Genomic DNA, 22781 nt, shown 5'->3' with positions numbered 1-22781 from the left:
TGGCAGCGCAGTAGGTTTGTTGACACCAGCATCACCACAAACATGTGAGTAATGCATTGCGCTTACATCATCACTAGGTGATTAGACTTTTTCAGTTCCATTATACTCTTATGCGACCTCCATGGTATATGCAGTTTGTCGTTGACCGAAACATGGTTATGTGGCTCATGACTGTATGTAGACATGGGATCCCTGTGTATTGAGATTTTTCCTTTTTTAAAATAGATGTTTATTTCCTTATGCTTTCATTTAAAAAAAAAAATAATGACAGCCTACGATGTGCCAGGATGTGCCAGGCGTTTGGATAGGAAGTTTCTAAATTGGACAAAGTACACCTGAACCCAAGGAGTTTGATACTGTATGTTATTGAAAGACTTGGATGAGAGGCCTTCAATCAGGCTTCAAAAAAAAAAAAAGAAAAAGCCTGTGTCCAGAGTAGTTCAAATGCTCTTGGATTCTTGTTTTGCAGCTATAAGAAGCCAGACCTGGAGAGGTACACAGCCCAGGCCCAGGGCCACATGAAGCCCCTGACGGAGTCCCAAGTCAGTGTGCATGTCGGCATGGACGACCGGCGATGGGACTCCCCCAGGGCCACGCCCTGGGACCAGGTCAGCTACATCAGCCAGGTGTCGCTGTCCTCCCTGAAGTCCGACAAGCTGTCTCGGCACAGCGCCACAGCTGACGACGGTGGAGACAAGTGGTCTCTGCTCCTGAATGACAGGGACGAGGAGCAGTGCATCTGAAAGCTCCAGGCCGATGCAGACTCATGGGCCCATCTCCCAGCCGAGCAGCTACTCGAGCCCCACAGGGGCAGCGCCAGCAGCCAGCAGCAGGGTGGGCGAAGCCTCGGGGACTTCCACTCCCTGGATATTCTAGATCATTCCTCCCTGCAGCACGTGGCCTTGGACAGATATGGCTCCCCAGTAGGACCACCCTGCCTGGGTCCCACAGGCACAGGCTGAGACCTCACCCATGCTGTTGGCGTGGGCTTGTTGGACTCTAGAAGAGGGAGGACAGCCAGCCCTCCTTACAGACCTCTGCTTCAGTGTTTGAGAAGACTACTTGTGAAATGAGGAAAATTTCATCAGGACCAAAAACTTAGCTGGGCCTTTCCATAGAGCTCATGAAAAACCTCGGTGCTGTCCTCTTTGGTACAATGACCACATGCGTCACATGTCTGAAACCACAATTTACCTCAAGTGCACCTGTTTGTTTCTGCTGGTAAAATCTCTTCCTTTTCTGTCCTTGACACTGGGGGCATGGCCTCCCCATCATCTGTCAGGTCAGGATGACTGACGTCCTCCCGGTCCATGCCGCTGCTCTCAGGTGCTTCTCTAAGCGCAGGCACGTGTGTGCACTTCTACCTGAATCTTCTCACTCACACGCTTGGCCCAAGAGCTTGTCAGGCTTCCCTTCAGGTTGAGGGGAGTTCTTTCATGCTTACGAGACTCTCTTCACAGAGTCATGGCTTCTCACTCCACACTCTTGCTGCCCAGCTGGAGTAAGGGTCTCAGAGCCTGAGACTTGAGAAATCCAGCTTCCTGTGGGGTTCAGGTGCCTGGGACCCGGAGAGGCCTGTGGTGCTTAAAGCAGGTGTCCTGTGGGGAAGGCTCATGCATAGGAACCTCCTTTGTGGCTTCAGGAGCTTCGATTATATTGTTCACCTCCAAGGAAAACAGTGATACCCAAATTAGAGGAAATCACAGTTCTTTTCATGAGCTTCTACTTCTGCATGTTGAGTTGGTGCCTTAGGAAAGGGGTGATTGCAATTTCCCAAAGGGAAGTCTGTCTCTAACTTTCAGTGGCTCTTTGTGATTGCATGACGTTGGAGGGGCAGGATTGTAGCTAGTTTTAGACTCTGAATTTGGTGTTGATTGACAGACCACATGAGAATAGACGAGTAGAATCAGAATCTTAGAATAAGTAGAGCAAAGCCTATTCTAAATTCTAAATGTGCTGCCTGTCTAAATCCTAAGGTGAATCCCTTGTCATACACAAAAAATAATTTTATTTATCGAATGTGTTATTTTCCAAGGCAATGTAAACACTTTTTATAAGTTACCTCTAATGCTCCCAACAAACCAACAAAGTAGATATTATTGTCCACCTTTCACAAGTGGGAAAATAGGCTCAGAGAGGCTAAGTATCCTCCCCAGGATCACACAGCCAGTATATATGCCAGAACAGGGGTCTGAATCCATGTCTGTTGGCTCTGAAGTCTTTTCTTTATCTCGGCTCCACTTTGAATATTTTGCTTGATAAGAATACACAAGAAAAAGCCCCTTGCTCCTGGAAGAACAAATCTGTCAGGTGATGTATTGATGTGGACTGAACTTTGATCATGAGGTCATCTCACTTGATGACCTCATGGTCAAGTTCATTTCCCTTGGATGGTTTGTTTTCACTTTTGCATATAATTCTGTTTTTGCTGGGTCTTATCCTCTAAAATCCACGTGCAGGGTTCTGTTTCTATTGTTATCAATCTCCCTTTTCCTCCCCAGCACCTTCCTGCCATGTGTCCCCGCTGGTGTCATCTTTATTCTTTGCTGTGCTTGGGGAATGTTTCTCGTTTTCTAACTAGGCTAATCATCATCTAAAGAATCTCATTGTATTGATTTTTCAAAAAACTTTTAGGACCGTAAATATTGTGTTTATACAGACATAAAAATATTTGTATAATTGTACAGAAAAATCAACTTTTAGATGTTCGAAGTGTAGGAATTTTTTTTTGGTTAGATAAGAACAATTTCTACTTCAAAAACTTTCCGTGCTATATTAGAATAAAGTTTCTTTTTCATCAGAAGATGTGCTTTTGGCTGGCCGTGTCTGAGTGAGGAGTGTGGTGAAGGGTGGGCAGTGCTGTCTTCAGGGAGAACTGCAAGGGACTGGCTTTGCGCTCGGTGCCTTTTCGGGGGAGAGAGGGATGGTTTCTTTCTTTCTTTTAAGATTTTTATTAAAAATATAGTTCGCGTACAATATTCTATTAGTTTTGGGTGTACACAATAGTTATTCAACATTTATATACCTAAAGAAGTGATCAGCATAAGTCCAGCAGCCATCTGACACTGTTTCATGCTACCACAGTATTATTGACTATATTCCCCATGCTGTATATTACATCTCCATGCCTTATTTGTTTTATACCTGGAGATTTGAAACTTTATTCCCCTTTACCTTGTCCTCCCTTTTTTAATTTTTCAATTATAGTTGAATATTGTATTAATTTCAGGTGTACAGCATAGTGGTTAGACGTTTATATAATTTAAGAAATGATCCTCCTGACTAGTCTAGTACCCACCTAGCGTTATACATAGTTATTACCATATTATTGATTATATTCCCTATGCTTTACTTTACATCCCCATGACTATTTTGCAACTACCAATTTGTACTTATTAATTAATCTCTTCACCTTTTCACCCTACCCCCAACCCCCTTCCCATGTATTACCCTGATAAATCTAGTACCCGTGTGACATTATATGTAGTTATTACAATATTATTGACTGTAATCCTTATATTGTACCCTACATCCCCATGACTACTTTACAACAACCAACTTGTACTTCTTAATCCCTTTTTTACCCATCACCACCAACCTCCCTCCTATCGGGCAACTATCAAAATGTTCTCTGTATCTATGAGTCTGTTTCTGTTTTTTTTTAAGATTTTTATTGGGGAATTAGGGGGATGGGAACAGCACTGGGGAATTGGGGGAAGGGGAACAGACAAGTTACTGTCCTTTTGTTCTTCAGTCTAGTTGTGGAGGATGTTGCTTCACTGGCCCAAGTTGGCACCATCATTGCGCTCTTCCCGGACGAGGCAGATCAGTCGCTGGCTTCTGGACGGCCACCCATGGCGGCTGCTGGCCGCTCACGCTGGCTGCTGGCTATACACGGTAGCCCATGGCAAACCACTGCAGCTGGACCTGCAACCTATGCCATCGCTGGTGACTTACGGCAACCCAGTTCCAGGTTGAGCTGTTGTTCAGCATCTTAGTTGTAGAGGGCAGTGTCACTGGCTCTCATATGTGGGATCCGAACTGGGGCCCTCTGGCGTCCCAAGCCAGCACTTAACAATCGCGCCACTCAGCTGGCCCTCTGTTTCTGTTTTGTTTATTTATTTTGTTCTTTAGATTCCACATATAAATGAAATCGTACTGCACCTGTATTTCACTGTCTGAATACTTCACTCAGCACAGTATCCTCCAGGTTGATCCATGCTGCCGAAGATGGCAAAAACCCATTCCCTTCCCTGGCGGAGCAATATTCTATTGTATATATGTACCACTTCCTCTTTATCCATTCATCCACTGCTGGACACCCAGGCCACCTCCACATCTTGGCCATTGTAAACAATGCTGCAATTAATATATGGATGCACACGTCCCCTCGAAGTAGCATTTTGGGTTTCTTCAGATAAATACCCAGAAGTGGAATTATGGAGTCCTTCTTTGTCTCTTGTTATAGCCTTTGCTTAAAAGTCTATTTTGTATACATATTGCTACCACAGTTTTTTGGTTTGTTTGTTTCCATTTTCATGAAATAACTTTTTCCATTCCTCTACTTTCCATCTGTGTGTGTCTTTCAATCTGAAATGAGTCTCTTGTAGACAGCATATGTAAGCGTTTTGTTTTATTATCCATTCAGCCACCCTATGTTTTGATTAGGGCATTTAATCCACTTACATTGAAAGCAATTGTTAATAGATATGTAGTTATTACCATTTTATTATTTATACTTTTTATCTTTTTTCCCCATCTTAAGTCCCTTTTACGTGTCTTGTCATACTGGTTTCATGGTGATGAACTCCTTCAGCTTTTTCTTGTCTGGGAAGCTTTTTACCTCTCCTTCAATTCTAAATGATAGCCTTGCTGGGTACAGTAATCTTGGTTGTAGGTCCTTCCTTTACATCACTTTGAACATTTTCTGCCAATTCCTTCTGGCCTGCAAAGTTTCTGTTGAGAAATCAGCTTACGGTCTAATGGGAACTCCCTTGTAGGTAACTAACTGCTTTTCTCTTGCTGCTTTTAAGATTCTCTCCTTGTCTTTAACCTTTGCCATTTTAATTATAATGTGTCTTGGTGTGGGCTTATTTGGGTTCATCTTTTTTGGGTCTCTCTGCGCTTCCTGGGCTTGTATATTTCATTCCTTTGCCAGGTCAGGAAAGTTTTCCGTCATTTCTTCAAATAGATCCTCAATCCCTTGCTTTCCCTCTCCTTCTGGTAGCCCTAGGACGTGAATGTTGGTATGCTCGATGTTGTCCCAGAGGTCTCTTAAACCCTTCTTATTTTTTTTTTTAGATCCTTTTTCTTTTGCTGTTATGATTGGGTATTTTCTGCTACCTTGTCTTCCAAATCCCTCCTTCGATCCTCTGCTTCATCTCTTCTGCTGGTGATTCCTTCTACAGTATTCTTCATTTCAGTTATTCTTCACTTCTGACTGGTTCTTTTTTATGGTTTCTATGTCCTTGCTATCTCTGTGTTGAAGTTCTCACTAAGTTCCTTGAACATCCTTATATCCATTGTTTTGAACTCTGTATCTGGTAGGTTTCTTGCCTCCATTTTGCTTAGTTCTTTTTCTGGAGTTTTCTCCTCTTTTATTTGGGACATATTTCTTTGTTTCCTCATTTTAGTTGCCTCTCTTTGTTTCTATGTATTAGGTAGGGCTGCTATGTCTGCCAGTCTTGCAGGGTAGCCTTATGTAGTAGGGGTCCTGTGGGGCCCAGTGGCACAGTCTCCCTGGTCACCTGAGCCAGGTGCTCCAGGAGTGTCCCTTGTGTGTGTTGTGTGTGCTGTCCTTTTATAGTTTAGCCTTCATTGCTATTGGCATGTTAGTGGGGGGTATTGACCTTCAGGCTGACTGGCTGTGGGATTTGGCCATGTACACAGCTTATGGGCTGCTGTGCAGGGGACTTAACCCATGGAGTGGGATTTTCCCCAGTGGGCTCTACTCCCTGTTGAGACCGCCCTTTGTATGTGCTGCTTATGGGGCTAATTGGGTGTTGCTCTGCTGTGATCTGAAGTTGACCTCCAATTATGTTGGCTCTGGGGCCTCTTGGGAGGGGCTCCAGTGCAAGCCTAGGTCAGCCACTGCCTGTGACTGGCTGCGGAGTACCTGGTAGGAGCTACAAAGCAATCCACAGTTGGTCACTGCCTCTGCTGGACCTGGAGGTGTGTGGCAGAGGCCATGCTGCAAACTGAGGAAGGCTGCCACCAGTACCAGGTCTGAGGTAGCTCCACAAAAACCCAGGACACTCCAAGGCCGGCTGCCACCTGCCGGCTCCTGTAGGGTTTGGCTGCTGATAAAGCCTCTTACATCTTACAGTAAGCAAGTTGGGTGAGGCAAGTTTTCAGTGAGTCAGCAGGGTGGAGCAGTGGAGCTCACCAGGCCAATCAGATTCAGACTTAGCCTGTGGGGATGGACTCAACACAGGAAAGATGGCACCTGCCTGCCAGCTGCATGGGAGAAGGACCCCACACAGGGAAAATGGGGACTGCCCTCATTCTGAGTTATACAACTCAGTCTCTCCCCATATGTCTCCGATGCCCCCAGAGTCACCGTCTCTTTTCCAGAGCCCAGGGGTAGTGCCTGCACAGGCCCTTTTAGAGGATGTCTGGGTTTCCCGCAGTCTTGAACCCCACCTGAAAGATCAGAATCCCCATTTTTTCACAGCCAGAAGTTGTGGGGACTTCTCTTCCTGGCACCAGTACTCAGGGCTGGGGAGCCTGGTGTGGGGGGCTGGGATCCCTTGGTCCTTTGTGGGGGAACTTTTGTGGCCGAGCTATCTTTCCTGATTTTCAACCGCCACACATGGGTGTGGGGCCAGCCCGTTTTGTGTCTCTGCCCTTGCTATTAGTCTTGACGTGGCTTCTTTATATCCTGTTATAAAATTTCTGTTCGGCTAGACTTTAGATGGTTCTCAGGTTGATTGTTCTATAATTTAGTTGTAATTTTGATGTGTTTACGGGATGAGGGAAGCAGGCACAGTGTTTATCTACTCCGCCATCTTGGATCTCTTCAGGGGTGGGGTTTTAACAGTGGAGGACATGAGGGTGGCCAGAGCCCTCTGATTGTCATCCCCGACAATGTGTGAGCTCCTCCCAAATGCCTGCCTCAGTGGAGTGTGGGGAGAACTCTGAAGGACCACCCCCACCTGGGTGTCTGTCCCACTGGGCCAGGCAGCCCATTAGATGCATGTCTCTGGTTGAGGGTGATTGTCTGCAAAAGGCTATTCTCAAATGCACACATTTTAATCTGGAGCGCTACGTTTTGGGTTTGTGGGGGCAGTAGTAGAAAAATCTGGACCAAGGGGCTCTGTTGGGAAGGCTCTGTAGGCATCTTAGAGTGGCAGGGAGAGGTGGGTGGGCCCTAAGTGAGCTACACCTGAAGGTGAGGGGACAGGGTCATTTATCATCCAAACCAGAACACTTAAGAATGAAAGGAGTTCCTATTAATAATTATTGCAGGACAACTGGCCTAAACCAGGACTATCCAGGCAAACTGGGCCATATGGTCACCTTCCTTAAAAGAGAAATAGACATTATGAAGTCATCACTGACACACTTTAGAACTTTGCTCTAACTATAAGTTTCACAGGCTCACTGGTGACATAATCCTATATCAAATTTTGAGATTTCCCCCCTTTCACATCCTGATACCAATACTTCTCTGTAGAATCATTGAGGTGATTATTATGTGGCTCAGTTTGACCGCACAGCTAGAGAGTCAGTCATGGGTTTGTACTGTTTGCCAGTGTTACAGCACACTCAGCATGCCCTGTAGGTCTTCGTGCCAGGTATGCTTGACTATTTTTCTGGATGCCCAAGTATGGGAATTTCATGTGTGCCAGTCCCATTGTAGAAAGGGAAGGTTGATACCACTGCTTATGGGATTCCATTTCTTTAGAAAATAGGTGCTTTCTAAAACTTGAGCAAATATCCCTGATATGATTCCACATGTACTAGAATAAATCATAATGTCTGTCCATTCCTGGTAAGTTTTCAATCTTTAAGACCTTAGTGAAGAATTATGGTGTGATCTCTTTTTAAATAAATGAATGTAATAATTCTAGTATTTTTTAATGACAACTGGGAATTGACCTATCACAAAATAGATCACCCAAAATTGTACTGTTTACTAAGGAACCAAGATTAATAAGTGACCTTTATTTTAAGAAAATCCAGCATAGCAAAATCAGCCAATCAAAGAGGTTAATTAGAAAAAGATTATTTGATTACAGAAGGATTTTTTTTTTGCTTTAAAAAATTTATGTTGGTATTTCAATAGATAAATTCCCTAATGTATATAAAATTCTTGAGTTATTTTTTTGCATACAATTCTTTCTTAACCGCATCATTTGTTTAAAAAAAAATTCACCTGAAATCTAAGTAACTTTGCTAACAATTGTCACCCCAATAAACTTTAATTATAAAAAGAAAATAAAGTAAGTAAAAAGTAAAGAAAACCAAAAAATGCTTTAAGCAACCACTTGTGCTCTATCAGTTTCCCTTTCAGATTACCTTGATGTGTGGAAAAGCTGATTTGGTATTGGAAAGTACTGTGGAGCTGGTAGAAATGAAATCACTCTGCTTTCCTCATTTTCAGACTCAGCTTGGGAAGGGAAATAGACACTATTGTTTGGGTTCGTTCCAGAGGGAGATGTCTCTTGTGTGCTGTTTTCCCTTGTATGAAGACAATGACAACAGTTGAAATTAAAGGATAGCATATGAGAATATTAAATAGTTCTGCAAAACCCCAGAGTCTCCTTTATTCTATTCAAAAAGATAAATAAACAGATACAAAATCATCCAAGGGCTAAGATGAAGAACAATGATGGAAGTTCTAACATTTTTTTCCTCTGAAAAGGAAGTAGTTATTATTTTTCTTAATATAAAAATAACTGCTTATAGCTAAAATTTAAGCATACTGAAATATATAAAGGGGAAAAAAAGCTGTCATAATAGCAGCACCCCTGCCTCTCAAGAGAAAACCCCATGAACGTGATTTCGTGGAGGGATATCCTTTGTGGGTGTAGTGCATTAGGACCCTGAGGGAACAAAGCCTGCCTGCACTGATCAAACTGTAACCATCTGAGCACAGAAGCGCTGTAGTGGGCCCCAGGATGGACCTGTTGTGAACTGACGGGCACCCAGGTCTCAGTAAGGGCAGGCAACAGACAAATACCATGGGTACTACAGTCGGCTCCGTTACTCTTGCTCAGCTAGTTCTCACAATGGCATTAAGAGCTAAGTGCATCACTGTTCCATTTTCACAGATGGGGCCAAGCTGAGGGGAATCAGGATAACTGTCCAGGACACAGAGCCGGAAGGGTATTCAAGCCCACTTGGCTCTGGCCACAAAGCCCCGCTCCATTGTGCCCTTCTGGGCCGCCCCCCTCCCTGCAAAAGAGACGCTGGATACTCTCCTTAGCAGAAGCTGGGCTTCCTTGACATCCATTGGTTGCGTGCTTGGGGCAAGGCTAGTAGTGCCCTTGCAGTGTGGTGTATCTCAAGAGCCACCAGGTGTCTCTGATCAAAACCAATCTCCGGGTCTGCAGCCAGAGCCCAAATTCTCTTGATTATTTGATGCATCTGGAAATTCAAATAAACATAATCATGAAAATGTGGGAGACAGAGCAGAGTGGGAGGCTGGAGGTCAGCCCTGGTGCTGGGGTACCTTGAGCTACAACGTATTTATATGTGTACTTGCAGCCCAGGGCTCAGAGCCTCCTCCAGTGTGCATTTAGCTGTGCAGAGCACATTGTTGGGATGACTCAACAGTGACAATTTCCTTTATTATCACGTGTGTCTGAGCTTCATATTACCTTCTGGCAAGTTGATTTTTTTTTAAAAAAGAGCTTGAACATTAAACAAAAAAGGTTTTTAAGGACTAAGTGGTTTTCAGTGGCTCCAAAGCTCCAAGTTCTGACTCCTGGGTTTAGTTGGGCTTATAAGCCTCTACCCCAACCCCCTGGGCAGAATTCTGTCCCCAGCAGTGTCCATTACAGTGCTGGCACCCAGGCCAGGGCTTACCTGCTCCAAGCCTCTATTTTCTCATCTGGTGATGAGAAGCACTGTCCTGAGATGAGGACAGAAGGGGCAGCCCGTAGGAAACCTCCCCATGAAAGTGCAAGGTGGCTGATGGTCTCAGGTGACCTCAACCGGCAATGGATATGTTATTCAGTCTACTTTACTTTTTAATTTTTTTTTTAAAGTTAGCTTTTTTTTTTTTTTTTAGCTGAGCCATCCTGCCACCTGTTGGCAGCTCAGCGGCAGCTCAGCTTGGGCTGGGCATCGAACCGCTGTTGCTCAGAGCTCGCACTCTTGAGCAAGCTCTTAACCAACTGAGCCGCTTGGCCGGCCCTTTCAATCTCCTTTAGATCTTCCTACTTTGTCACAATTTCTAAAAAAGGGGCCTGGGGCCTCAGCTTTCTCATCTGTACAAAGTGGGGATAGTAATAGTTTCTACCTCCCAGGATTGGGAAGGTATCATGAGGTCATCTGGGAAAAGCACATCCTGAGCTCTCATTAAATGTTAGCTGCTGCTGCTGTTTTTATGAGTGATGGTGACTGTATTCTAGACACACAAAAACAAACAGAAAAACTCACAGCCTTTCTGTTCCAAGCAGGTAAAAACCATCTTTGTGTGTTCCTTGGCTGGGCAGAAGGAAGCGCCTACTTATGAGTCTGCTTCTAAGAGTTCCTGGACTGTGTAGGTTCCTTTAAAAGTAGGGGCCTTGGTCCAGTTGCTGCGTACCATGCTGGACTCCAGTTCTCTTGTTTCCCAGTGGTCCTAGAGCCTGACATGCCACTGCAGCATGCTCTGAGTTCCAGGAAACATGGCCCAGCCAAGGCCACGCAATGGTGCAGAGGTTAAGAGCACCAGCCTTAGAACTGGGCAGAGCTGGTTCAGAACCTGCCTGGACCCCTTGAGGAATGTCACTTGTCCTTTCTGAGCTCCTGAATCAGTGCAGGAGTGAACTTCCCCTTCACTGGCTTGTGAAGGCCAAATGGAATTACATGCTCCAGTAGGGACTACTAGACCATAGAATGACACTGGTGTGACATTTCCCCCACTCCCAGGGAACTTGTGGTGAAGACTTCCCGGGCAGTTCCGGGATTATCTGGCAACGGGATGCAGTGTCTTAGAAAATATTTATTGACTGTTTGAATGATGCTGGTGCACAGTGGGAGTGAGGAAAATGAGCATAAAAGGTGCTGGTGAACAAGAGCTGTGGATAAAGTAAAGTGGTTTCTTTTTAATGTGTCATTTCAGTCTGATTGAGAAGGCAGGGTCTTGTCTCATTCAACCTAGCTGCATTATATTTAGGAATCTGATAATTTTTACCAATCATTTTTGATGTCTTTCCCTTCTCTCCAGGGTAGAAATCATCTCAGGTGTGATTTCCTAGAGAATGTAGTAACATTTAATTAAAATAGAGTCACTTTGCTCTGCTATTTCTGATGACTCAGCTTTGGGGGCTAAATATAAACTCAGCACACAGGTGTGGTATTTCCATCACAAATGGAGTGGCCATGACATCATGGAGACGTAGCCACACAATACGCTGACTTTAATTAGTGCACTGGAAGGAACAAGGCAGTGATAGCATCTTTCTGTTTTGGGGAGGAATACACGAATTTTATAAACTTCTGTTTGTCCTTCCTGTTTAATGGTTAGAGTTAAGGCTAAAATCCACATAGACCGAGAATCCAGCTAGATTTAGAAATTTATTGCTCCTGGGAATCTAAAAGAAGCTCACACTACCACGCTCTTACTTGAGCTTCACTTAAATTTGGATCTAGTGGGGTTTACTGTAAAGTATGAGAAATGCTAGACACCTCAGGATAAGGGCTTTGTTTTCCATTTAAAACTTCACCCATTTCTATGTAACGTTTTAACGTATACACACTTTCACTGCAAATTATCATTGCTTCCTGTCCACTAAGGACATTCGATGCAAGTGACTCCATCTCTCCTCTCCCACTCACCTCACCCCCATCCTTTCTCCCCTCCCCTCCTCACCACAAACGCACATGCACGTGCATGTGTTACACACACACACACACACACACACACACACACACACACACCCCTATTGGGCCAAAGGAGATCTCATATCTTAGAAGAATTTGAGCAGGAGAGAAAAATTGCATGTGGTCCCTGTGTTAGGATGCGGGTAGCATTTGGGCTGCCCACGGAAGTGTGGGTGGTGAGTTCATGGAAAAATATGCAGGGAGAGGCCTGAAGGAGCAAAGGGGAATTCAGGGAAGGCCAGGTGACCGGCCTGGTTGGTCCGGGCTGTGCTGGGAGGCAGGGTGGCCTGGGCGTGTTAAAGGTGGCCCACAGAGAGCTAAGCTTAGAAGTTGGCCTGCAAACATTTGTTGACCAGACTCCAAGGACCTGAATTGGCCTCTGAAGGGCAGCATGGATAGAATATCACTCATACCAGTCCTTGGCAAGTGTGTATGCAGGGGGACCAATGTATAAAGGGTATGAGTTAAAAGGAAGGTTCTGGTACACATCTCTGTTTCTCTCTAACTGGATTTAGGGGACATTTGGGATCTATATCCGTGTAACATCTATCTATGTGTTTCTATTATACAACATGTAGATATAGGTATGTGTATACAGAAATACAAGGGTCTTTTCTTTCTTCTCCCCCTCCCCATTCCCTGCTCTGAACAGTGGACCCAAGAGTGCAAAGGTGGGGGTCCTGGGAAGGATAACTAGTGCCAACGTCGGCCCCTCCTGGCCTCAGCCCCACTCCAGGATTCTGAAGACCCTCCGAGGGTCCAGCCCACCTTCCCTTGGAACTGAGGGGAAGAGGAAGGGGGCGCTGTCAAAAAAGAAAAAAGTGGGGGAGGAGAGTCCAAACTGCATCTTGGCTGGGGCTCCACTCTCCAGACAGTCGTGGTCGTGTGTGGCAGTCTTGGGCAAGGGCGGCTGAGGGCAGGAAAGGAGTCACACTCGCTCGTCTGGGGAGGCTGAGGAAGGTGTGCTTCTCACACTCAACAGAATAGGAAGCTCCTCTTCCCCACTCACCTAGGGCCCCTGCAGCAGCACTGATGTTTATTCATTAACTCAGATAATACACAGAGTCTCCAAAGGATGCTTTTTCCAGAAACATGCAAAAAAGCAGATACCCACTTGAAAAAATGACCCAAATGGATGCATATAGGCTGGATTCGGCCTCTAGAAGGAAATCCTGCTGCAATGAAAACGGAAGAGCCTCCTGGCTTCTGAGGAAGGGCCTCTTATCTCAGCAGGAGGACGTACTGAGAGCCTAAATGGCTTTGGAGTTTTTTCCTCTCCTTCCTTCGCCTCTCCTCTTTTTTCTTTTCCTTTCTTTTCATTCCCCGCCCCTTTTCCTCTCCTTTCCTTTCCTTTCTCATCCCCTCTTCGCTCCTTCCTTCCCTCCTTCCTTTCCCACTCCCTCCTTCCTTTTTTCTCTTTCTTCGTTTTTTAAACAGGCAGCTTTGGCGCTGTTTGTTTCACAGGACTCTCCCAAGTCCTGGTCCTCAGCCCCAGCCACAAAGTGAGCTGAGTGGTGGCTGCCAGCCACTTCTTAGAGGTGCTTCCCTGAGGGGCCACCTGCACTGACCCCTGAGACAATGTGCTCTGGCAGCTGGCTAATGCCTTTCCCAAACCTCTGTGGATTTGGCACAGCTAGTACTGTTTTGTTTTTCCTGATCTCAACAAGCCACCGATTTCTTTGCTTCCACACGTTGTTGTGAGTGGGGACACTGAGGCCATGTCAGATCCACAAGGCCAGCTCTTCATTGGCCCATTTCTATCTTGAGAGGCTTTATCGAATGGTTTGGATGCAAGGTCTAGCCAAGGGGCAGGACGGCCTACGTCACAGCTCAGATTTCAGAGTCTAAAACTGGAGTGGGTTTGTCAAAAGATTGTCCTCCCACTCCTGCTGGTGTTGGTGGGCAGAATTCCCAGGGGCTCGTCTGGATTTCCTGACAGAGGCCTGTCCCAGAAAATGACTAACCAGTTCCATGTGGCGTGACAGACCATTGCCTGAATCTGAGCCATCCCTCCAACACCACGCACTGTGGTAAACAGAACAGTGACACCCAAATGTGTCCACATCCTAATCCTCAAACCCTGTGAATGTTACCTTACATGGCAAAGGGGATTTTGCAGAAGTGATTAAGTTAAGGATCTTAAGAGGGAGAGCGTAGCCTGGGTTATACAGGTGGGACTGACGTAACCCCACGGGCCATCGTAAGAGGGAGGCAGGAGCGTCGGAGTCAGAGAAGGTAGAGTGATGACGGAAGCAGAGGGTGGAATGATGTGCTTGAACGTGGAGGACGGGGCCACAAGCCAAGCAATGCAGGTGGCCTGGAGAAGGCGGAAAAGCTGATGAAGCGGATTCTTCCCTCAGGTCCCCAGAAGGACCCACCTCGACGGACATCTTGATTTTAGCCTGTTAACTTAAAAACAAAAGCCCTTTCAAAGTGAGAGGCAAACAAACATCTGTTTGAGATTAAAGAATAGCTATTTGGGATGTATTGATTCAGGCAGAAGCCCAAATAGTGTTTCTGTTAGGAGACAAAGGCCAGGGGTATTTATGTGAAAGGGAAAGGAAACAATTACATCCATAGAAGGAAGGCATTTTTATTGGTGCAGGTAACACAATAGAGTGATGTTAATTCTAAATCATGCTTTTAATTTTCAGTCTGACAGTCCTCAGTCCAGTAGTCATACCTGCTTTCTTGTGGTCCTTGCAAACAGTTCTTGTTGTTGTTGTTATTGTTTTTTGTACACAGTGTTGCCCTAGGCCCAATCCAAAGTTAATGCTGCCCTGTTTTAACATTTCCAAGGTTTGAGGTAGAAGATGCGTGAAGCAGTTCCTCTGGTATGGCTGCTTCAGCTCTGTTTTAAAGTGGCTCCATTTGCATTGTTTAGAAGCCCATAAGATCCATTTCAGACTTCTGACCTACAGAACTGTAGGAGAATAAATCTACGTTGTTTTAAGCCACGCAGTTTGTGGTAATGTTTTACAGCAGCTACAGGAAACTAATCTGTCCCCCTAAGGTTTTTGCAGGCCCCTGAATCAACCAGTCCCAGGGTTAACAGCCTAAGTCTGCCCCAGACCCACGCAAGCGCCTCAAGATAAGCTCCTGAAGCTGAGTCAGTTTGGAAAACCCTGGTGTATAAACAGGACTCTTCCATGGAGGTGGCGTCTCAGAACCGTTAAAGTGTTTATCTGTCTAGTGAGTCTTCAAGAAAAGGGTGTGCGCAGACGGTTTCCCGATACTCTAACTGAAACCCTTTACCAAGTGATAGCTCCTGGGGTTGGGTGGTCTGTGAAGGACTAACCGCCTCTACCCAGCCTATTTTCTTCAGCCTGTGTCCTCCCCTGTACAGGGCCCAGCATTGCTTGGAGAGAGGTGTAATGGAGGACCCAGAGAATAAAGGCAGAAGTCTTGGCCCTTACATTTCAAAACGGCACAGCCCAGATGCACAACTGATCAGGCTGAACCAGCACCTCTTCCCCAACACGCATACACTACATCCGCCAAACTGGCCAGAGGAACGAATGAGAAAGTTGCATGAGGCTGAGTTGCTAGGAAAATGCTTTGCCTTCTGCACCCACCTCACCCCTCCCAGCTGAGTAGGAGAGGGCAGAGGAGGGGGCATTTGTGGGAGAAAAATGCTTGAACCCCTTAACGTCTGATGGCTTGAAAATAGAGTATCACCTTCTATGCTGCGTTTATGACTTGGGAGGCAGCGAGCTGCTCAGAACTTTCTGTGTGGCACGGGCTGGCAGAAGACAGGTGCTATCTGAATGTCTGGCAGATGGGCTTGTGGTGGCAAGACCTCGGAGGCAGAGGTCACATGGCTTGACTTCGAGAGGGACTGCCCGAGTCCAGGGTGCCCAGTCTCAGCAGATTCCCCTGCCCACATGTGGCCTAGAAGTGGACTCCCAGGAATCGCTCTGAACTTAGACACTGAAAACTGGGGAGCCAACCTGCTAGGCTGGGGAGGGGAAGTCCTCTCTCATGCCCTTGGATCACTTAAGGCTCCTGGATTCCTGTGCGACTTTGGGAATTGCCTGAAGTCCAGTAATGACCAACATGGAATTTGCAATGTCAAATGCAAATGACATTGGCATTTGGAAAAGCAATTACCTGGCAGACCCAAGTTTGTGATCGAGAGGAAAGCCTGCGACATATCTGAATGCCTACTCTGCTCCAGGTATTGCAGGAGAAAGCCAGGCTGCCCCCGCACCACCACCACCACACACGCAAACCTTATTGCTCACAGTCACCGCAGTTACTTGACAGCCTGAGAGCTCTGCAGCCACTTCTCCGTTTCTAGATCAAACGTCCAAGTGTTGACCAGGATCAGTATGCCTAACAGTGCCCTCCCCATTCCTGAGAGCTCTCTGCCAGCTCCTCTACCTCCAGGCTTGGTGGAACTGTGAATTGCAACATTCAGAAGCCAAATTAAATGAATTCAAACCAAGGGGTGCCTTATAAATGGGCTGTGGCTGTGTTGCAGGGACATAATGAGCCTCAGGAAGAATTGGGGCTGAGCGTCTGAAGGCCATCATCTGAACCCACTCTCTCATTTTAATAACAAGCATTTACTGGGCACCTGTCCCAATGGGGGCTCACTTGTAGTTCTGCCCCTGCCTCAGCTCTTAGACCTCTTGTGGCTCAGATGCCCCAGGCTCCACTTGTTCAGGAGATAAGGCTACACGTGCAGGAGGTTAATGGATGACCTCACCACCCAGCAGAGGCCAAAGAAGCCCAAGATCAAGTCCAACCCAAGCACCTCCCCCTAATTGCCCACCGTTAATTGCACCTCAGTGAGTCTCACACTGATTCCCCCCCCACCCCTTTCCCATCCCAATGCCTTCACCCAGGCCCTCAGAGCTCACCCGCGCTGCACCTGGCACAGAGCAGATGGTTAGTACATGTTCGCTGAGTTACCATGAAAATCTTGTCTGTTATCTGTCTTGTCTTAGCTGGCTTAAAACAATGACGTTTCACTTCATCTGAAAAACTCCACAAAATAGTCTATAACTGGCTTTTATCAGAAGCCTGTTTAAGTACTGGTGCAAAATACAGGAGGTGTCTCTCATTTTCCTAAGATGTAAAAACCATGCAGAGAGTATGTTTTTTGATCCCAGTCATATAAATCACTATTAAAATGCCTCTTGGAATCTTCAGTTCCAACTTCAAACCTGGACTTCCACAAAATAGTGCCATTGGCTGCCTAGTCCTTTGATCCTGACCTCGGTGCTAGAAAGTTTTATGACCTTCCTCCTTTCCTTCCTTCCTTCCTTCCTTCCTTCCTTCCTTCCTTCCTTCCTTCCTTCCTTCCTTCCTCCTTCTATCCTTTCTTTCTTCCTCACTTCAGATTAATCCACTATGAGTTAGGTATGGTGTACAAGTACCAAGAGTATAGAGATGAAATGAATGCACTCTTTGCTTGGGGTGGAGTGGGAGACTCAGAAAAGCAAACAAGCACAGCAAAGTGTTGAGGGGCCGTTAGTAGGTGACATATAAAGAAAGCAGCATGTTTCTGCAAGTATATACAAGGAGACCTGCAAAGGGTAGTCACTGCATCCCTGTTTATACAGGAAACAGCCAAGATATCCATTAGTAGGCAAATAGTGAGAAAAGCTGTGGCATGTATCATCTAAAAAATATCTGCCACTTTCAAAATAATAAACTAGGTCTACATGTAGAGTTACATGAGTAATTCTCAGAACCACAATGTTGAGTGAAAAAGGTTGCAGACCGACACATACAGTGAAATTGCTTTATGTAAATTTAAAAACCCAAAATAGTTCCCATATACTGTTGTAGACATAGGCTTCTGTAGTCAGGCTATAAACATGGTCAGGAGATACACACCAAATCAGAACAGTGTTTTCCTCTGAAGAGGAAGGGATATAGGAGAGCTTGAGAGGTACATTATGAAGCAAATATCCCAAAAGTCAGTACTGGTTAAATCTGGGTGGTGCATACATGGGCTTTGTTTCATTCTTCATATTTTTACATATATTTCAAATATGTACATCACACTAACCCAACTTCGAGGTTTTAGTGTAAAAATAACCATAGACAAAAAACATGTATGTATGAATTTTTAAAACTGCGTGTGGGTCTGGAATTTGGACAGAAGCCAGAAAAGAAGCTGTAGAGTTGGGGCCATCTTTACCTAAAGCTCAAGTAACACCAGGGAGGCCAGTGTTCTTGGCCAGGCCCCATGCACTGAGTCATGGCGCAGCAGTGAGCAAATACCTTCCTTATTTTAAAGGAAGGAGGTGGAGAAAGAGAAGGTAGAGATGGGAAAAGAAGGGCTCAGAGGGGGACCAAAGACAAGGAGGGATGTGTAAACTTTTCCAGGAAAGGAAAAAGTTTAACAAGTTATCAGGAGGGCTGGCCGAGTGGCTCAGTTGGTTAAGAGCTTGCTCAAGAGTTTGAGCTCTGAGCAACAGCGGTTTGATGCCCACCCTGAGCTGAGCTGCCGCTGAGCTGCCAACAGGTGGCAGGATGGCTCCGCTAAAAAAAAAAAAATTATCATGAGAAATGTAAGCTACTCAATATATAGAAATAGAATAACACAGTGAATCCCCATGTACCCATCCTGAACCTCTCCTTGAATTAAATAATTGTCAAGATTTTGCCAAATTTCTTTCTTTTATTCCCTTTTTTGTGGTTTGCTGAAGTCATTTGGAGCAAATCCCAGACACCATGTATTTCCATTCTTACAAACTGCACTATGCATTTCTACAGTACCCGGACATTGAGAACGATCTATAAGGAGGGAAATGTTAGGAGCACTAAATGTTGCAGACGACTTGAGAAAGAAGAGGATGGAGGGGCAGTCATAACATTTCCAGGTGCCAGGACCGAGCACGTCTTCAGGTGCAGTGCAGCAGGAAGGGGTGCTGACCTCACAGGCACCGCTGGGCTTGGCAATAGGAGTTCCTGCAACGCCTTTGAGATAACCAGATGCAAGAAATGCAACTCATCATTTCAAGAAGTGTGATGATAAAAAAGAAGAGAAAGGGGATGGCAGGGATGAGGAAAGTATTTTTAGGAAGAAGAGAGATCAATATTTGGAGGCTCAGATGACAGATATGAAAAAGGAAGTAAAATTAATGGAGGAATATATTCAGAGACCAGAAGCGAATGAGAGAAAGAGTATAGTTGGATTAGTTCTTCAATAAACAGGAATGAAGTTACTCGAGCATCTAGAGGTGGGAGGAGAGACGGTTAGCGTTCTTTGAGGACACCAAGTTTGTCATTTGGTACATGGGAGTCTGGAATTGCTTGTGGGTGAAGAGACGAGGAGTCAAGCCAGATTATGATGTATTGAGCACCTGCTGCAAGTCAGGCACATTCCTGATCTCATTTAATCCTCGTTGCACACTTTATAGCTCAGGAAAGTGGCCTCAGAGATAGTAAGCACTTGCTCCCACACACTGAGTAAACAGCAGAATTGTTCTTACCACAGGCCCTTCCCTGCGACCCTGAGGGCCCATTGTCCTTGAACTGCAGGACTCCCTGGGGATGCCACTCATCTCCCAGAAAACAGCCTGCTGGCTTGGCCCAGTTGTGTATGGTACCTGGAAACCTGGATGGTGCAGAGGTGGCCCAAGGTTGAGGGGTTCAGGAAGTTAGGGATACCTTTCTGTCTTCTTGACGTATTATTGTGTCTGGAACTCCTGCTCCTGTTCCATTCTCTCCCTCATTTTTGTGGGGATGGAAAAAACTGTTGTCTCCCCTCAAGCTTCTTCTGGTTGGTCCAATAACCAAATCTACATGAGACAGGTTAACAAGAGAAAATTATCACATTTAATTACACTAGCACGTATGGAAACTTCACATACAAGAAAAAGGCAGAGACACCCCGCCCTCATATATGAGAGGATCAGGGACAGAAAAAGAAAATGAGGTCGATATGGCATTCTGAGCTAAGGATGCAGTAAGGCACCTTGGGGCTTCAGAGGTAAGGAAGGTCATTGCAGGATGATAATAAGGGCTGTTGTTTGGAACCAAATTTTGTATTTGTAAATTTATAGTCTTTTTTCCTAAAGAAGATGCACCCAACCAAATAAGCTTTAGGTCCCATAAATAAGCTTTAGGTCTGGATCTATCCCTAACAGAGTAGATAAGTCACAAACTAAAATCATGGCCACTAAGCGGACCAACCAGGGTTTGAATCCAGAGTCCAAGTGCTGGCCTCACATTGCATCTTAGACTCCAACATGTACCCATTCTCCTGGGGCTCTTGTTAAAGTGCAGATTTTGCTTCAATAGATGTGTGTTGGGGCCCATGATGGCACAACTCTGCTATTCTGTGGGCCACACTCTGAGGAGCCAGGGTCTCTAAGCTGATGTGCAATTGGTCAACTCTCATGCAGAGTGATTTGATCACTGTAATTGCTTCCTTATGAATAGATTCTATTTCACCCAATTTCCTCACTAACAATTCCTTTTCGCTCACTCCAGCCTGTAGATGTGATTGGCATTAAGAAGTTTTCTGAACACCATGTTTCACCACCCAACTTCCCTCATACACTTTCGTGGAGCTCCTACCGCAGGCCGAGTATTTCCTGTGTAAGGCAGCATGTTCCCATCTGTGGACAAGAACATTGCTGTTCAGAAAGGTTATGTGACTTGCCGGAGACAGCAGGGTCAGTGGTTGAACTCACATCTCCAACCCCACTTACCTGGTGGCAGGTGGGCTAAGTGAGGACTCAGCCCTACATACCCAGGAAGAACATCCCCTTTAGCCCCCTATCCTCGGTACAGCCTTTCACACCTCTCCTCCTCCTCCCTGCAGGTTTTCTCCATCTTAGGACTGTCCCTAGATGCAGCCTCAAGAGATGCAAGATGAGAGGGTGAACACTGGCGTTTCCAATGTGACGAATATGACTGAACTGACCTCCATTTGCCTGGCTTTCTCCACCTTTGGGCTAGATTTCCTTAACCTCACTGAGATCAGTTTCCTTGTCCATTAAATGGGCTTCATGTAACTCAATTCATGAAGTTTTAGGGGGAATAAATGAGGCATTCTATGACGAGTTACATGATACTACTCATGTTGGCCCATAGCCAACATGGAAGAGGCCACTGCTGTCCCTGGGCTAAGCTGACCTTGGCAATCAGGTGAGTACTCCTTACAGCATGTACCCTGGGCTTCCTTCTTCTTGATATGTGTTAAGAACAGACTGCATTAGAACACAAGGACATCTGGAAACATCTCCAGCCCTGCAGAGTGCTGGGCAGAGGCTAAGCGCTTGATGGCAGCTAATTGTTCCTCGACAGATGTCAGGTTTGCCTGTCTGACTCTGTTAGTGTGTTGGCAGCTATACAGCAGGCTGACAGCCTCTGGCATTCTCTTCCTGTCTTGGTCTTCCCCAATGCACTAAAACTCCCTGGCATGTGGCTTCATCACCACAGGCCCCTCTGATGACAACACACTGTGGTGATTTTATGTGTTGTCTTTAGGGCAAATGTAGCACTATTTTTTTTTCAGAGACTTCAGACATTTGTCCTATGGTTACATTTTCCAGGAGAAAATGCCAGCAAATGGGGGCAGGCGGTGCTTCCTAGCTGTCCCGATCCTCTGGAGAGAGGCTCCTGCTCATCTGCACTCCCTAGATCATGCACCATAATGGCTGTGAACTCAGCGTGGTCCTGCCTCAGTTTCCATAGCCCAGACGGTAGGCTCTGTAGTTTGACTTCCATGACTAGGTGCAGGCTGGCCTGGATTTGGGTTATTTTAAGCTGCCCCTGCAATGCAGCTACAAATCCAGAAGAAGAAAAACACAAAATCTACTCACCAGGGGAGAGCTCGCTAAGCACACGCTGTCACTGGTGCAGAGAATATGATTACAGTCACCCCAAGAGATTCATTCTGCTGAATTGCTCCTTTGAGGGCACCCGTCCCCTTTCTTTGGTGCCAATACAATTAAAAAGAAAAAAAAGACATGGTAAATTTCAAAATGCCACAGGTAGAAGCAAACTGCTTCAATTAGTTCCTTGGTTATTTGTTTAGGATTTTATGTATCTCATTAGAAATATTTTGCAATGACTTCCTGGCCCTGCCCTTTGTGGGGAGGGGGAGTTTAAGAACAGAGGGAGGATATGACCTCAGCTGTGTTCCATGTGAAGTATTAGATTCGGGACAACAACAGCACAGACCGAGCCCTGGGAATGCCATGTGCCCATTCACCTATTTCTTAATTTGGTGTCTGAATCAACAGGCTTTAGCCAGAAAGAGGAAGAGGGAGAGCCGTGAAATTCTTTTCCTTGGAAAGTTTTGTGTAAAGGACATCTGTTAGCACCGAATGACAGACAGAACCCTGGGCTCAAGAGGATAAATCCCACAACGCTGAAGTTCCTTCTCATCGTCACTTCTGTCAGTCTGCCTTTACAGATTCCATACTATTTCTTCTGCTTCATTCATTCATGTGTCCTTGCATCCATTCAGCACACACTCAGTAAATGTGAACTACGTGCCACGACTGCGCTGGGCACTGGGGATGCTGTCCCTGCCCTCCCATTGCTTATGAGTCAGTGGGGGAGACAGATGTACATGTGGAGCAGTCAGTGACACTCTCAGGAAGTCCAGGGTCCAGGGTGCGTGGAGAGCACTTACTTCGTCTAGCGGGGCAGACGGGAGTTCCTGGAAAGGACCTGGATAAGTAAGTGGGGGCTACCTAGAAAGGGGCTTTGGAGAAAGAGCAAAGATGTTTAAAGGGAGATTAGAAAAAGTGTGATCAGTCGATGGACTG

The 22781-nt window shown here is 45.7% G+C and overlaps 1 protein-coding gene and 1 long non-coding RNA gene across 4 annotated transcripts in view; one reads left to right on the top strand and one right to left on the bottom strand.

Moving 5' to 3' along the window:
• Positions 1 to 2983, top strand: part of ATP7B (ATPase copper transporting beta) — a 96229-nt gene extending 93246 nt beyond the window's left edge. For all 3 annotated transcript variants that reach the window (XM_019668891.1, XM_019668890.1, XM_019668889.1), the window contains one exon: positions 470 to 2983. In XM_019668891.1, coding sequence (XP_019524436.1) covers positions 470 to 743 — 274 coding nt within the window. In that variant the 3' untranslated portion in view covers positions 744 to 2983. The remainder of the gene's footprint in view (positions 1 to 469) is intronic.
• A 6346-nt stretch (positions 2984 to 9329) lies between these two features.
• On the bottom strand, positions 9330 to 22044 carry LOC109396756 (uncharacterized). Its single transcript, XR_002126910.1, has 3 exons — positions 21828 to 22044; positions 19666 to 19796; positions 9330 to 9591 (listed from the first exon to the last, which is right to left on the bottom strand). It is a non-coding gene; the product is annotated as an uncharacterized LOC109396756 (long non-coding RNA).
• Positions 22045 to 22781: the final 737 nt, after the last annotated feature.

Source organism: Hipposideros armiger, unplaced genomic scaffold (assembly GCF_001890085.2).
Source record: "Hipposideros armiger isolate ML-2016 unplaced genomic scaffold, ASM189008v1 scaffold_541, whole genome shotgun sequence".
Classification (NCBI taxonomy): Eukaryota; Metazoa; Chordata; class Mammalia; order Chiroptera; family Hipposideridae; genus Hipposideros; species Hipposideros armiger.
This window is presented reverse-complemented; position numbering and strand designations above follow the sequence as displayed.